Below are 14,157 nucleotides of genomic sequence, written 5' to 3'. Positions count from 1 at the left end.
TTGACTACTGTAATATCCTCTACCTCCCATGCCCTACAACCATAACAAAACAACTACAAACTATCCAAAACACAGCACTAAGACTCATCTATTCATTAAAGAAACATGATCACATTACAGAAGCATATCTCCAATCGCACTGGCTTCCAATCCCAGCAAGAATACAATTTAAATTCTACTGCCTACTATTTAAGACTTTATACGGAGACAGTCCAAACTACCTGAGTAACTGCCTCATCCACAACACCGCAACCAGACATAGGAAAACTCACACCCCATTCTCATACCTCCCAATTAAGGAGGTCAAACGGAAAAACCTATATGATGGCCTCCTGGCCACTCAAGCAGCCAAACTAGACAACCAAATCGCCAATCTACTGACGGCATCCCTCGACTACAAGACTTTTAGAAAAGAAATAAAGACCATACTCTTCAAGAAAACTCTGAAAAAAGAAATAATACCGCAAGTCTCAAACTCCACCTCTCACTAAAGCCAACTACCCCAAACAAATAACCTTACCCATTTCTCACTCTTTTTGAAAATGACCAATTTTTTTTTTTTTTTTTTTAAGTTCTTGTTGTAATACATCTTGGATAATTCTGAACTGCAAGGTAATGGCGGAATAGAAATCCCTAATATAATGTAATGTAATATTCACCTGTCCCCTATGGTGAAGGAAACTTTACTCTCTATTGAGACAGTTCTTAATTCCTTACGGTTAAGATGCAGTTTTATCAGAAGTTTAAATATCACAGGTATGGGAATCGGTCGGGGAAATTGCTTGCTCAATTAACGAAAAGGGTGCAAGGTCGGCAATTTGTCTTGGGACTTAAGGACGGTTTGGGGCGGCTACAACATTCCACTGATCAGATAGCGGGAATATTTCCAGGACATTTTATGAGAGGAGGGATTTGGGAGCGGGTCCTCTTATTGGGGATTATCTGGTAGACTCTGGTCTGCCCAAACTGACGGACCAGGATGTTGAATCGTTAAATATACCCATTACTATTAGAGAATTACAGAGGGCTATCCAACTCCAGCGCAATTATTCTGCCCCGGGGCCGGATGGCTTTACTGCTGAATTTTACAAATTGTTATCCTCTCAGATTGGACCACCATTATGAGACTATTTTGCTCATGTTATAGACAAGGGCAAATTCCCCCTGGGTGCCAATGAGGCTTTGATCACCTTAATTTTAAAACCGGGTAAAGAGGTGTCCACCCCAGAATCCTACCGGCCCATTTCACTCTTAAATGTTGATATTAAAATTATGGCCAAAATTTTAGCAGATAGGCTTTCTCCCCTTCTTCCGAGACTAATGGGTCAGAGCAAGTGGGTTTTGTGCGGGGAAGACAGGCGGTCCAGAATGTTCGCAAGGCAATATTAGCCCTGGCACATGCACAGTCTCAAGACATATCCATGTTATTAGAACCTCTCTACTGGGACTCCCTAAATATCCTGTTTCAATAGTATCCTCCAAGGATCCACCGAACCATCTACTCCCGGGCGACTGTCGGCTTCCCCTCACATCTCAGCTTAAAAGCCACTCTATCTCCTTTTTAAATAGTAGCGCCAGCAGCCTGGTTCCATCTCAGTTAATGTGGAGTCCGTCCTTTCGGAACAAGCTCCCCCTTTCCCAGAAGGTTGCCCAGTTCCTAACAAACCTAAATCCCTCATCCCTGCACCATTGTCTCAACCACACATTGAGACTTTGGAGCTCTACCTACCTCTTGGGTCCTGCGCATGGAACTGGGAGCATTTCTGAAAATGCAACGCTGGAGGATCTGGATTTTAGCTTTCTACCTAAGAGCCTAAATTTTGCTTCCAGAACCTCCCTCCCACATTTTCCTATATGATTGGTTCCTACATGTACCAGGACAGCTGTCTCCTCCCCAGCACTATCTAAAATCCTATCTATGTGATGCATGAGGTCCGCCACCTTCGCACCAGGCAGGCAAGTAACCAGGCGATCCTCACACCCACTAGCCACCTAGCTATCTACATGCCTAATAATCGAATCACCAACTATAACTGCTGTCCTAACTTTTCCCTCCTGGGCAGAAGCCCCTGGAGACACATCCTCGGTGCGAGAGGATATTGCATCCCCTGGTGGGTGGGTCCTAGCTACAGGATTATGTCCTACTTCACCAGGGTGATGCTCTCCTTCTAGCAGACCTGTCTCCTCCAAGGCAGCACAGGGGCTACCAGTCTGGAGGTGGGACTTCTCTACAACATCCCTGTAGGTCTCCTCTATGTACTTCTCTGTCTCCCTCAGCTCCTCCAAGTCTGCTACTCTAGCCTCAAGGGAACGCACTCGTTCTCTGAGAGCTAGGAGCCCTTTGCAGCGAGCACACACATAGCTTCTCGCCAACCGGGAGAAAGTCATACATATGACACTCAATGCAAAAGACTGGATAGCAACCCTCTTGCTGCTGGACTACTGTCTGCATCTTATTATTGAGCTAATTAATCTTTTTAAACTTCTAGGAATATATTAGAAGGGAATCTACAATTGAGTTTTTCTCCCCAAAGCTCTTTAGAAGGGAACATACAATTGAGATTTCTTCCAAAACCTATCAAAGCTCAAGAGCAAAATAATATGAGACAAACATGTTTTTTTTTTTTTGTTGCATAGAAGTTTTTGGAGCCTTGTTAGATTACAAAAATTAGATAGTTCTAAGTCAAATAGATGCTGGCACTGTCATCTTGATATAGGCCTTATTCACTTCTCTCTAAATCACGAACTATTCTCTGTACTCTTTTTAAATCTCTAATATTGTAAAGCTATATGGTGCCTGTCTTTCTTCAATTTTAATTTAAGGGTTTGAAGAAAGACTGCACACACCCGATTGTTCCCCTCGACCCTGAAGAAAAACATTGTTTGAAACATGCATGTCGGGAGAGGTGGCATTGATGAACATTTGAGAGCTAACCTCGAAGCTAAGTAGCTAAGAAATAAGATTAAATTAGAAGAAAAAGACATTAAGTAAGGAAATGAAGGAAACTAAAATGAAATACAATGAAGAAATAGTTATGGAATTATGAAATTAAGAATAAGTATGAAACTAAATGAATTTTAGAGTTTTGAGTAAATAAACAATAAAGTGGATCGATGAAGACAAGAGATTGTTGGGCATTATTCATGGTCCAGTTGATATCTGAAGGTCCATACAAATGAAAAAATAAAGAATTAATATATATATACATATATTATGAAGTATATATTAATATTAGACCAATAATCTCTTTACAGTGTATATGGGGCCGCAATATATAAACAGGCACCATATAGCTTTACAATATTAGAGATTTAAAAAGAGTACAGAGAATAGTTAGTGATTTAGAGAGATCTTGATATAGGGACACTGGATCATCTGCTCTTCTTTTGTCCCTTGATAATTGAATTCTAGCGATCCATTTGGAGCCAAATTAATAGAATACTAGACGTCCCATTGAAAGTGACATATGATGCTGTGCTATTTGGCATGGTATTGATGGCTAAAAGCCCAATAACTTCCCATAACAACAAACTTCTCTTTATCATAACAAGAGTTGCCATACAATTTATCTTGAAGAACTGGAAAAACTGGGACCGGTTAAATTATAATTTCTGGTGGGAATCTTTATGCCACACCTTTAAACTGGAATGTATGATTGCCTTACAACTGGGGCATTATAGGAAATTTAAGGATGTTTGGGAACCATTGACAAAATTCTGTAAGGAGTAATTATTGATTTTGCCTTTTGATTATACACGTCCAGGGTGGGGAAATACTTTTAATTTAATTTATTGTTGTTTGCAATTTTGTGTGTATAAAAGGGGGGGGAAGAGACATGTATTTGTTATGAAATATAATTTGATTGAATTTAAGTGCTGTTTAAAGTATAAAATGTCTGTATAATATGTTGCACTTATTGTTAGCTTTAAAATGAATAAAGATATTTAAAAAAGAAAGAAAGTCATACATGCGACACTCAATGCAAAAGACTGGATAGCAATCCTCTTGCTGCTGGACTACTGCTTGCATCTTGTTACTGCATCTTGTTATTGAGCTAATTAATTAACCTTTTTAAGCTATTAGGAATATATTAGACTAGTATAGAGAGCCTTAGGATTTTATTAAAAGTTTGTTCTTTTAAGATCTAAATTGTCTTTAGGAGGGAACCTACAATTGAGTTTTTCCACTGCTACGGTTCCTGATGTCTTCAAACATGCTGTAGTTACACCCCTACTTAAAAAGCCCTCGCTTGACCCCATGTCCCCCTCTAACTACCGCCATATATCCCTCTTCCCCTTCCTATCCAAACTACTGGAACGCACTGTTCACCACCGTTGCCTGGACTTCCTTTCCTCTCATAATATTCTTGACCTGCTTCAGTCGGGCTTTCACCCTCTTCACTCTACTGAAATTGCCCTTGCTAAAGTCTCTTAACCTGCTCCTGGCCAAATCCAATGGACTATACTCTATCCTCATTCTTCTCGATCTGTCTGCTGCCTTCGACACTGTTGATCAAAGCCTCCTCCTCGACGTGTTGTCCTCGCTGGGATTCTGGGGTTCTGCTCCCTCCTGGTTTTTTTCCTATCTCTCTCATAGTACCTTTAGCGTATGTTACGGTGGATCCTCCTCTGCTGCCATCCCGCTGTCTATCGGCATACCCCAGGGCTCCTCCCTGTCTCATCAGCTTGTAACCTTGGAGTGATCTTTGACTCCTCTCCTTCTCTGCTCAGATTCAACAGACTGCCAAATCCTGTCGCTTCCTCCTCCATAATATTACCAAAATCCATCCTCTTCTCTCTGAACACACGACCCAAACCCTTGTCCATGCTCTCATCACCTCGCGCTTAGACTATTGCAATGTACTTCTCTCTGGCCTTCCGCATGTCCACCTCTCGCCGCTTCAATCCGTTCGAAATGCTGCTGCTTGACACATATTCTATGAGACCCGCTATTCTCATGTTACCCCTCTCAAGTCGCTTCATTGGCTCCCTGTCCATCTCCGAATACAGTTTAAACTCCTCTTGCTGACTTACAAGTGCGTTCGCTCTGAAGACCCCCCCAATCTCTCTTCACTTATCTCCCCCTATGCTCCTCCCCGTGATCTCCGTTCGTCGGGCAAACCCCTCTTATCTGTACCCTTCTCTTTCACTGCCAACTACAGACTCCGTCCTTTCTTTCTTGCGGTGCCGTATGCCTGGAACAGGCTACCTGAATCAATACATCGTACTCCCTCCCTAACAGCGTTCAAATCCAAGCTAAAAGCCCACTTTTTAAAAATCTGTTTTCAACTCCTAACTCCCACTCACTGCTGTCAGATACCTATACTCACTGTATCATTTCCTCTACTATAATCTCCCCAATCCCGAAATGTCCTGTCTAAATTAGATTATAAGCTCTTCTGAGCAGGGACCGTCTATTGTATGTTAAAATGTACAGCGCTGTGTATGCCTTTCAGCGCTTTAGAAATAATAAATAATAGTAGTACTTTTCTTCCCAAAACTATCAAAGCTCAGAGCAAAATAATGTATACTTACCCAAAGATATGTCTTCTAATTTTCTCCTCTCAGAAGGATGTCCTCTTCCCTCCTTCTCTAACAGACTCTAAAGGCTACACTACTGCCTGACTGATTTTGCTGAGCTATAAAGAGAACTACAAAAATATAACCCACCAATGTACAGTTTACAGGTTAAATTTGTCATAGTTTCAGTGCAAGATTTTTCAGTAGAAATTTTTATCCTAACACGACACATACTGAGGATTGTGTATCAGTATACATTTCTTTGTAATCTATCTGTCATGGGTGGGGGAGTTAGGTGAAGAGGTATGTTTTTGTTGCTTTCCTAAAGTTGAGGAGTCCTTCAAGATATCTAATCTGTGGGGGCAGTTGATTCCAGTGCATTGGTATAAAGTGGGAGTGGGAAGATCGTCTGACGGGTTGCAGTTAAAGGGCATGACTAGGGGGCATTTTGAGGTGTATTTCATCCTGGGAGCAGAAGGATCTGTTAAGCATGTATGGAGGAAGCTGGGTCATCGTATAGCCCAGCCCCATGTCGTGTAAGGATTTGAATGCTACCATCAGGCCCTTGAAGACAACGTTTGGCTACGGGCAGCCAGTGAGTCGACGATAGTACCTGGGATACATGGTTGCAAGCATGAAGGTTTTTTAGAAGTCTGATTGCCACATTTGTACATGTTGGAGATGTCTTATGTTCTTCGCCTTGAGACTAGAATAGCGCATTGCAGTAGCCCATGTGGGAGAGGACTAAGGGAAAGTAGTTCCTTATTTTTCGGAGTTGTCGCAGGTAGTAAAATGAGGAAGATGCCACCTGAGAGATATAGTTGGAAAGCAATAGTTTGGAGTCAAGGAGTATTCCTAGCCTTCATGCTTGGTCTTTTGCAGTTGAGTTCCAGCGTAGCAAGGGATGGGTGTAGTTGCAATGTTCTTTGCGGATCCAAAGGAGTTCGATTTTGGAGGCGTTCAGTTGTAATTTGTTGACGGACATCCAGTTTTTAATTTCCGAGAGCCAGTTAGAGTTTTGTGATCTGAGCATCATAGGTTTCTCCTTTCGGTAGGTATAGTTGAATGTCATCTGCAAAGGAATAAATCTGTATTTATGGGCTATGTTTAGGACAGTCCTAATGTAGAGATTGAACTATGGATTTTTCCTCCAGGAAATTGTCCAAACCTTTCTTATCTGTTCTTACCACAACCTCTGCCAACGCGTTCCAGAGCTTAACTAGTTTCTGAGTGAAAAAAATATTTCTTCCTATTGGTTTTAAAAGTATTTCCCTGTAACTTGAAGGGTTTCCTAGTCTTTGTAATTTTTGACGGAGTAAAAAAAATCGATCCACTTGTACCTGTTCTACACCACTCAGGATTTCAATTATGTCTCCCCTCAGCCATCTCTTTTCAAAGCTGAAGAGCCCTTTTTAGTTGCCCTTACAATAGCTCCTTTCAGTGTTGCCCACTGCTTACCTACTTCAATCTGTTTCTATTCAGACAACCATTCCTTGACATAATCTCCCATCTGAACAAAATTAGTTGTTTTGTGTTTTTTAAAATCTAGAACCTTTACTTTTGAATGAGCCCTCTCTATACCTGTTTTAATATTAAACCACATCAAGCGGTGATCACTGGATGTCAAATGATCACCTACTATGACATCAGAAACACTTTCCCCGTTTGTAAGCACTAAGTCCAGTATGGCACCATTACACATGGGTTCAATTACCAGCTGCTAGAATAGTTCTCCTTGTAGAGTGTCCAGGATCTCCCTACTTCTGTCTAGCAGACTCTGCAATAGGGATACCCTAATCAACATCTGACATGTTAAAATCATCTATTAGTAATACTTCCCCTATATTCTGAATGTCTACTATTAAATCTCTGTCTACGTCTGTCTGTGAAGGAGGCCTGCATATCGCACCAATGTAAATACATTTTCCATTCCTTCTTTCCAGATTGACTCATTGTCCTCTTCCTTACCCTGCAGATCCTGCAATTGTGTGGCCTTAATATAATCTTTAACATATAATGTCACTCCCCCTCCTTTTTTGTCCTTCCCTGTCTTTCCTAAAGTCCCTGCATCTACAAGAGATTCCTTGACAGATCCCTGGCGTTCCAGGCAGGCAAATGGAATAAATGTCTATCCACTCTCATTTCTAATTCTCCCTCCTACCAAACTTTCAGGAAATCTATCAAAACTTATCTCTTTGACAAATATCTCTGACTCCCGCCCTCCTTGTAACTCTACCTTTAACTACGCCTTGTACCTCCTACCTACCTGCACCTCCTACCTACCTGCCTCCTACCTACCTGCACCCGACTTCCTAAGCTACGCTGATTGACTTGTTTATAACTTCGCTATCTCCTTCTTGCCTGCTCCTGACTTGCTAAGCTATATTGATTGTTTGATTTATTTGTAACTTCGCTGTCGATGTACAGTCTCTTGTCATGTAAACCGCTTTGAACTATACTGGTACTGCGATATACAAAAATAAAGTTATTATTATTATTATTCCTGAACAGAACATAGCCTGGTATAACTTTATCTCAGTCATGGTTCTCCATGATTGACACTAAATCCAACTCTGCCTTTTCCATCACAGCCTCTATATCCAGAACCTTGTTTCCCATACTTCGAGTATTAGTATACTGTATACTGCTTTGCAGACATTGCCCCCTTTTCCCATCCATGTAGAGCAGTGGTCTCAAACTCAAACCCTTTGCAGGGCCACATTTTGGATTTGTAGGTACTTGGACAGCCACAGAAAAAATAGTTAATGTCTTATTAAAGAAATGACAATTTTGCATGAGGTAAAACTCTTTATAGTTTATAACTGTTAAAGGAAAGATTTATAGGCTTTTTAGAGGGAAGGTCCTTTGCAGCCTTTCTTGGTGGTTTGCTTCTAATGGAATATTAAACAACTTCATCTTTTGCTTTGATGAGTCCTGCCTCAGTGGGATCTTTTCTTAGTATTGCAGGCCATTGTAGAGCCTCACTTTGAGCCCCCCCCCCCCCCTCCCACCGCCACCACAGATTGGTGTTTTTGTTTTCAAGGAAACATTGTTCAATGTTTCTGGTGGTTATTTGCTCTATTTGATGGATTTTGAAAGTCCAGGCTCTTTTTGTGTAGAGATCCTTACTTATCCAGTGCAGTGTTCGTGGATACATTGCACTTCTTTTTCCCTAAAGTATTGTGTATAGTTTTGCTTAAATACTTGGCAGTCACTAATGAGTTCAGGAAATCAGACTACCTTTTCATTTTATTTCAAGGGGCATCTAAGGTAGTAAAATGATTGTATGACGGATCAAAATGACCTGCGCTTTGGCCAATAAGGTGGTCTTGGTAAAGCTGCAGGCCAATTCAACCAGGGCCCAGTTTATATCCTGGGACGAGGCCTAAGTGGTCTCCCCAGAGAACATTTGTCAGGCAGCATCTTTGTCATTTCTTCATTCCTTTGTAAAGCATTACAGTCTGAATCTGTGGGCCAAAGATGGCAGCACCTGTGGCAGAGTAGGTGTGCAAAGAGATTTATCTTCATCCCACCCAGATATAAAAGCTTTGGTCATCCCCTGGTGTGACCTAGTCTATCTGAATGATAAGGAAGGTGAAGTTGATGAGAAACAAAATTTATTCTAGCCTATTAATTTCCTTTCATTGAGTCCTGCTGGATTAGTCCACTATGCTGCCCAGAAGACTGGAGCTTGAGATACCTACTTACTGCTTGGGGGCCTGTTGGTCTTTATTTGTTCTCTCTCAAAGTTTCTTTATAGCTTCAGATTGTTTAATGTTGTCTGATTCTGTTTTGGGACAAAGGTTCTGGAGGACTCCTACTTTTATTTCTAAGCTTTATTAGATGTATGTTGAATAGTTCTAGGGTGCTCCTACTATTATACTGATAATGTCACTGGAAACAGTCTGTTTTTCTCTATCTCCCGATCTGGAGATATAACTCACTAGTGTGAACTGTTCTGGCAGGTCTCAAGAAAATTTAACAGGTAAGAATAAATTTTACCATTTCTTCTTTCTTTATTTGTTTATAGATGAATTGGAATATATGTATATCATGAATGTTTTACAGGTTAATTACACATATACAAAGAATACACAAAGTGCTTCAATGAACTAAGACTTGTCTTTTTTGAACCAACATGAGCCGTGTTTCAGCGTATGCCTACATCAGGGGTCAAACAAATGTTCTTAAATTTCATCAAACAGTCTAAGCTGATAGGTTCTGACACTGTTAAACAGCGAATTGTGCAAAAATGCCAAAATTACTCAGCGAATCAATGTGTCTCCTCAAAGAGGCACAAATGGACGCATTTCCAGATCTAGGAACCAGCTCCAAAATTTAGGCACCAGGGTGCCTGTCCCTGATGAACTCATGTACCTCCTCAGGTCTCTGCTGTCCCCACTAATGCACTTTCCCGTTGAGTCTGACCCCAATCCCAGGCAGTTTGGGCAGAGTGGAGCAACTAGAAGCCAACCAAATTTTGGCCATGTTTCAGATTCAGTTCAAAATGCTGGTGCATTTTCGGCTGAAATGGAAACTCCTTCCCCAAACCAAAACTCTCTCTTTGCCCCCTCCAAGCCTCCCTGGGCCTATCTTAGGGATCCCTAATGGTCTAGTGGCCTAACATCTCAGCTGAAGGTCATGGCAGCCATTTTGAGGCGGGAAAAACATAGGCAGGAGCAATTCATTCGGGGGAGGGAGAGGGTTGCCAAAACTAAAAAGCTTGGTTTCAGTCAGCATCTAAGAGCAACATAACTCCCTCCTACCTACCAACATAACTCCCTCCTACTTCCCCTTGTCTCTACTGTTCAGAGCTTCACATTTTGAACTGTCTGTGGCCTGTAGCCATTGCTAATTTTGGGGGATATGCAAGTTTCAATTTTTATTAAGGTTTGTTTACACGCAATGTCAAATACTTCAATACATAGAACATTTTAAAAATAGGGGACAAAGCAGAACAGTTTTATACAATTAAATACAAAGTATATACGTACAAATAAATAACTGGTACAGAAGGTGAGGAGGTAACACACAAAAAAAAGATATAAAAGCAAAAATAAGCACAGAAAAGAAGGACGATAAGTTTGTGATCTATGCGTAGGTCTAATTAGAATCTAAGTTTTAGATCATGAGATTTAATGATTGGTAAGTTATACTATCTATATCTCAAATGCATCCTTATACAGGAAACTTTTAAAGAACATTTAAATTTTTCTAAAGAGTAATCATTGCGTAAGTAAATTGGTAAATTGTTCCAGAGCTGGGGTGTTATAACCAAGAAAATAGTAGATCTCCTGGTCCCTATTACTTTTAAAGAAGGGATAGTCAGTAAATGTTGTTCTGTTGATCTAAGTGTCCTGAATGGAGAATACGGTATCAAGAGACGATCCAAAACACTGAAGCTTTGAACAGCAGTGCTAGTGGAAGCCAGCAAGAAGGAGGTATATTTCTTCCCTTTCTTCATGCCAGTTATGAATGTGTCGAGGTATTTCCTAGGTGCTTTGGTGGCCTGGCACTCAGGATGTGTCCATCCCTGGGATATGTATTTGTGTATATTCTAGTCTGCTGCCAGACAGGGCTATGGTGTACCACAGAAGTGATATGCTTGAGCCAGGGGAAAGGCAGACAATTGCTGGTCACGTGAAAACCCCTGCAAGTCAAAGTGGTGCTTAGTGAAATGTTTTGAGGAAATGTCTATCCAGCCCTTGGGCTGACAAATGCTCCTGAGCCACCCAGTTAAGCTTCAAGGGGGCAAGAGTTCAAAATGAGAGGGGAAAAAACGTTAACAGATTTCTTTAATTCTTTCTATAAGGTAATGAAGAAATTCCCCCAAAACATATTGAACAGACATCATCAAGAAGAAAGAATCGCTCTTCCAAATCCAGAGTAACCAATGGTGTAAGTAAGAAATAAGATGAGGCTGCAGAGTCTTCTCAGGGAGTGCCAGCAACTGCCCAGGAAACTGGACCTGCTACTGAAAGCTTCATTAGAGTAATGTCCACCCTGAGGAGTGAGGAGGATGGGCATCTGGGATTTGCAGTCCAGGACAACTGGAGGAAAGCTTGGTTTATTCCAAATACATTGCCTGCTCTCACCTGCCTGTCACTGGTGCATCCATATGTCACCATTTACCACCCAGTTACCAATATCCATAAGTACAGTGAGAAAAATGGACAATGGCTTTTGGACATCAGCTGAGAGCATGGACTTGAAGGTTCATGGACTTGGCACCAGTTTGGTGGCGGTTGCCATTTTCATGTGTTTTTTGTGTTTCTATGTGGTCTTTAAAGCACTTTCTATACTTTCACCTGTCTGCTGCTTTCTTATCCTCCTTTGCCATTTTCCTGTGCCAGTGATGATTTTTATGTCTGAGAATCCCTTTTCCTTCATCCCATAAATTATCCCGGTTTTGTAATGTTCTCTTGCTCCCTAAGTCAGCCTTTGAGTAGACTGAATGACCAAGAGTCTTGGTGACTGACATCTTTGTGGACAATCTCTATATTTTTTGTTTTGTTTTAGTTGGGGGGATAGGATGGGTTACAGACATATCATTTAATGATGTGTTAAAGATTTTGTCTCATTGAAACCACTTAAAGACAGAAGGTGGAAGAGAGATTGTAACCTGATGAATACTTAACATAGTGTTAACAACATAGAGTGCCGTAGTGCTGACTTACTTTAAAAGTCTGCCATTAGAAGCAGTTTTTTTGATGCGAGTAGACACAATACCGAATATGGGGAGGAAAATGTGCTGCTTAATGAATGCTGGTAGGGGCTCCCCAGCCATATCTCCACCCCAAACACCCATCTCAGCATAAATTTTATATGACAGAGTTATCCTTAGAGGGAGCAGGCAGTCTGAATTAAAATTAAACCTGCCACGGTTAAACTTGCAGCACTATGACCCTGACTATTTCTGAATTTTTTTTCCCCCTTTATATTCCCTAGCCCAACACCCTCTATAATCCAGCAATCCTAGTGAAAGCCCTCATTGGGGATATTGCTATTGTACAATGGCTGATATGTACAGCTTCCTGAACCGAGCAGCCTGCACACTGGAAATTTTCAGTCAATAGTGAGGTAGCAGCCAGAAGTTTCTTGCCTTACCATGTGGGAAAGAAATGCCATTTAAAAGTAACTTCAAACAGGATTGCTGCTTGTTTTCCAGAAGTAAGCACCATTCTGGTCTCATTCACCCTCTCTTCAATTTTGTTTATAGCTATTTTATTTTTAACATGTTGAACATTTTTTTTAGAGAAAAAAGCATGCCCCTTTTTAATCTGAATACCCTACAACTTTTATAAAACCCAAACCGATTTCCCTTTCCGGGGAGAGGGGGGTTGTGGGGAGCAGTTGGGTTCAGGACATTTGATAATCTCATCCTGCTTGTAGGGGGGGGGGTATTGGGTGCTGGCTTTGTTGAAGAGTGCCTTTTGGTTTATTTTGACCAACTGATATTGGGTCTGCATGGAGAGGGGGAGGCGCTTTCAGATACTGACAGTTCTCATTTGCTGCATGATATGCATGCAGAAACAGTGAGATGTTGATGTCTTTGTTGTTCTGACCAACCATTCTAAGTCTCATAAAGCCTATTGTTAAATGTCTTCTAAAAGGTAGCATTTCTTTGTATTTACAATCATTTAAAAAAAATGCTAAAATAAAAATGTTCTAAGGAATCATGATGGATTAGTGCCCAGTCACATCTGTTTGTCTCTTTCCAACACCTGTCATTTCCAACCTTCCTTCCTGCATGAAAAAAAAGAATCTGATATCTTGTGGTAAGTAGAACCTGCTTTATATCATTATTCTGTATTAGCACAACTGACCTTACTTAACAGTGGGTTTGATTATATTTTGTATTGTTCAGTCCAGCTGTGTATTCTCCCACTACTGTACAGTATACAACAGCCATGGAAACCCAGCACATATAAAACAGAATAAAGTTCCAGCACTCTTCTTTTACATGCTTCCAGGCTTGCCCGTTTTAATTACTAGCATTGCTCAGATTGGATTTGCTGTCTGGAGCAGATATCTAGGAGCGCAGTACTGATGATACTCTCATTATTATGGTGCCATTAAATGTTCATAGCACTTAACACATACACAAAATAGAGGCCATCCATGCTATATAGAATCTAAAACCAAATAAAAATAATGGACAAAGCAATTTCTAGCAATCACTTGAATATTACAGCAAAACATGGTTCATGTGAGAGGGTCAGGAGCAGGATGAGTCAGTGGTTTTGGATTTTAAACAATTACAGAAGTGAGTCCATTCAGCGGTACTTCAACATGGCTAAAGACAGAGTAATCCAAATAAGCCAGTCACTTAAACTACTGATCAAAGAGTTGATATATTTATGAAGCTCATATATCAAATTAAAATGATGTATAAGCGTTAATAGATTAAGTAAATCTTCTGATTTTCTTCAGGATCTCAGTAATGCCACCCTTATTCGATTTAAACCTTTTTAATCACTAGGGATTTAAGCCCCTTATCTTCACTGATCCCGTTTCAATAACTTTCAGTGCAAAAAAACTTTAATCTCTTCAAACTCTTCAAATTATCCAGTTGATTTTTTTCTAATATTTCAAACTTCAATATAGTCAAACAATATAGTGGAAGACCACTTAGTA

General features: G+C 40.6%; 1 protein-coding gene across 1 annotated transcript in view; it reads left to right on the top strand.

The window, feature by feature from the left end:
* PTDSS1 (phosphatidylserine synthase 1) overlaps positions 1-13,202 on the top strand; it is a 150,483-nt gene extending 137,281 nt beyond the window's left edge. Inside the window, exon 13 of the mRNA XM_033933165.1 lies at positions 11,333-13,202. Coding sequence (XP_033789056.1) covers positions 11,333-11,433 — 101 coding nt within the window. The 3' untranslated portion in view covers positions 11,434-13,202. The remainder of the gene's footprint in view (positions 1-11,332) is intronic.
* Positions 13,203-14,157: the final 955 nt, after the last annotated feature.

Source organism: Geotrypetes seraphini, chromosome 2 (genome assembly GCF_902459505.1).
Source record: "Geotrypetes seraphini chromosome 2, aGeoSer1.1, whole genome shotgun sequence".
Taxonomy (NCBI): domain Eukaryota; kingdom Metazoa; phylum Chordata; class Amphibia; order Gymnophiona; family Dermophiidae; genus Geotrypetes; species Geotrypetes seraphini.
The sequence above is the reverse complement of the archived record's forward strand: the minus strand, read 5'-3'. Positions and strand labels throughout refer to the sequence as shown.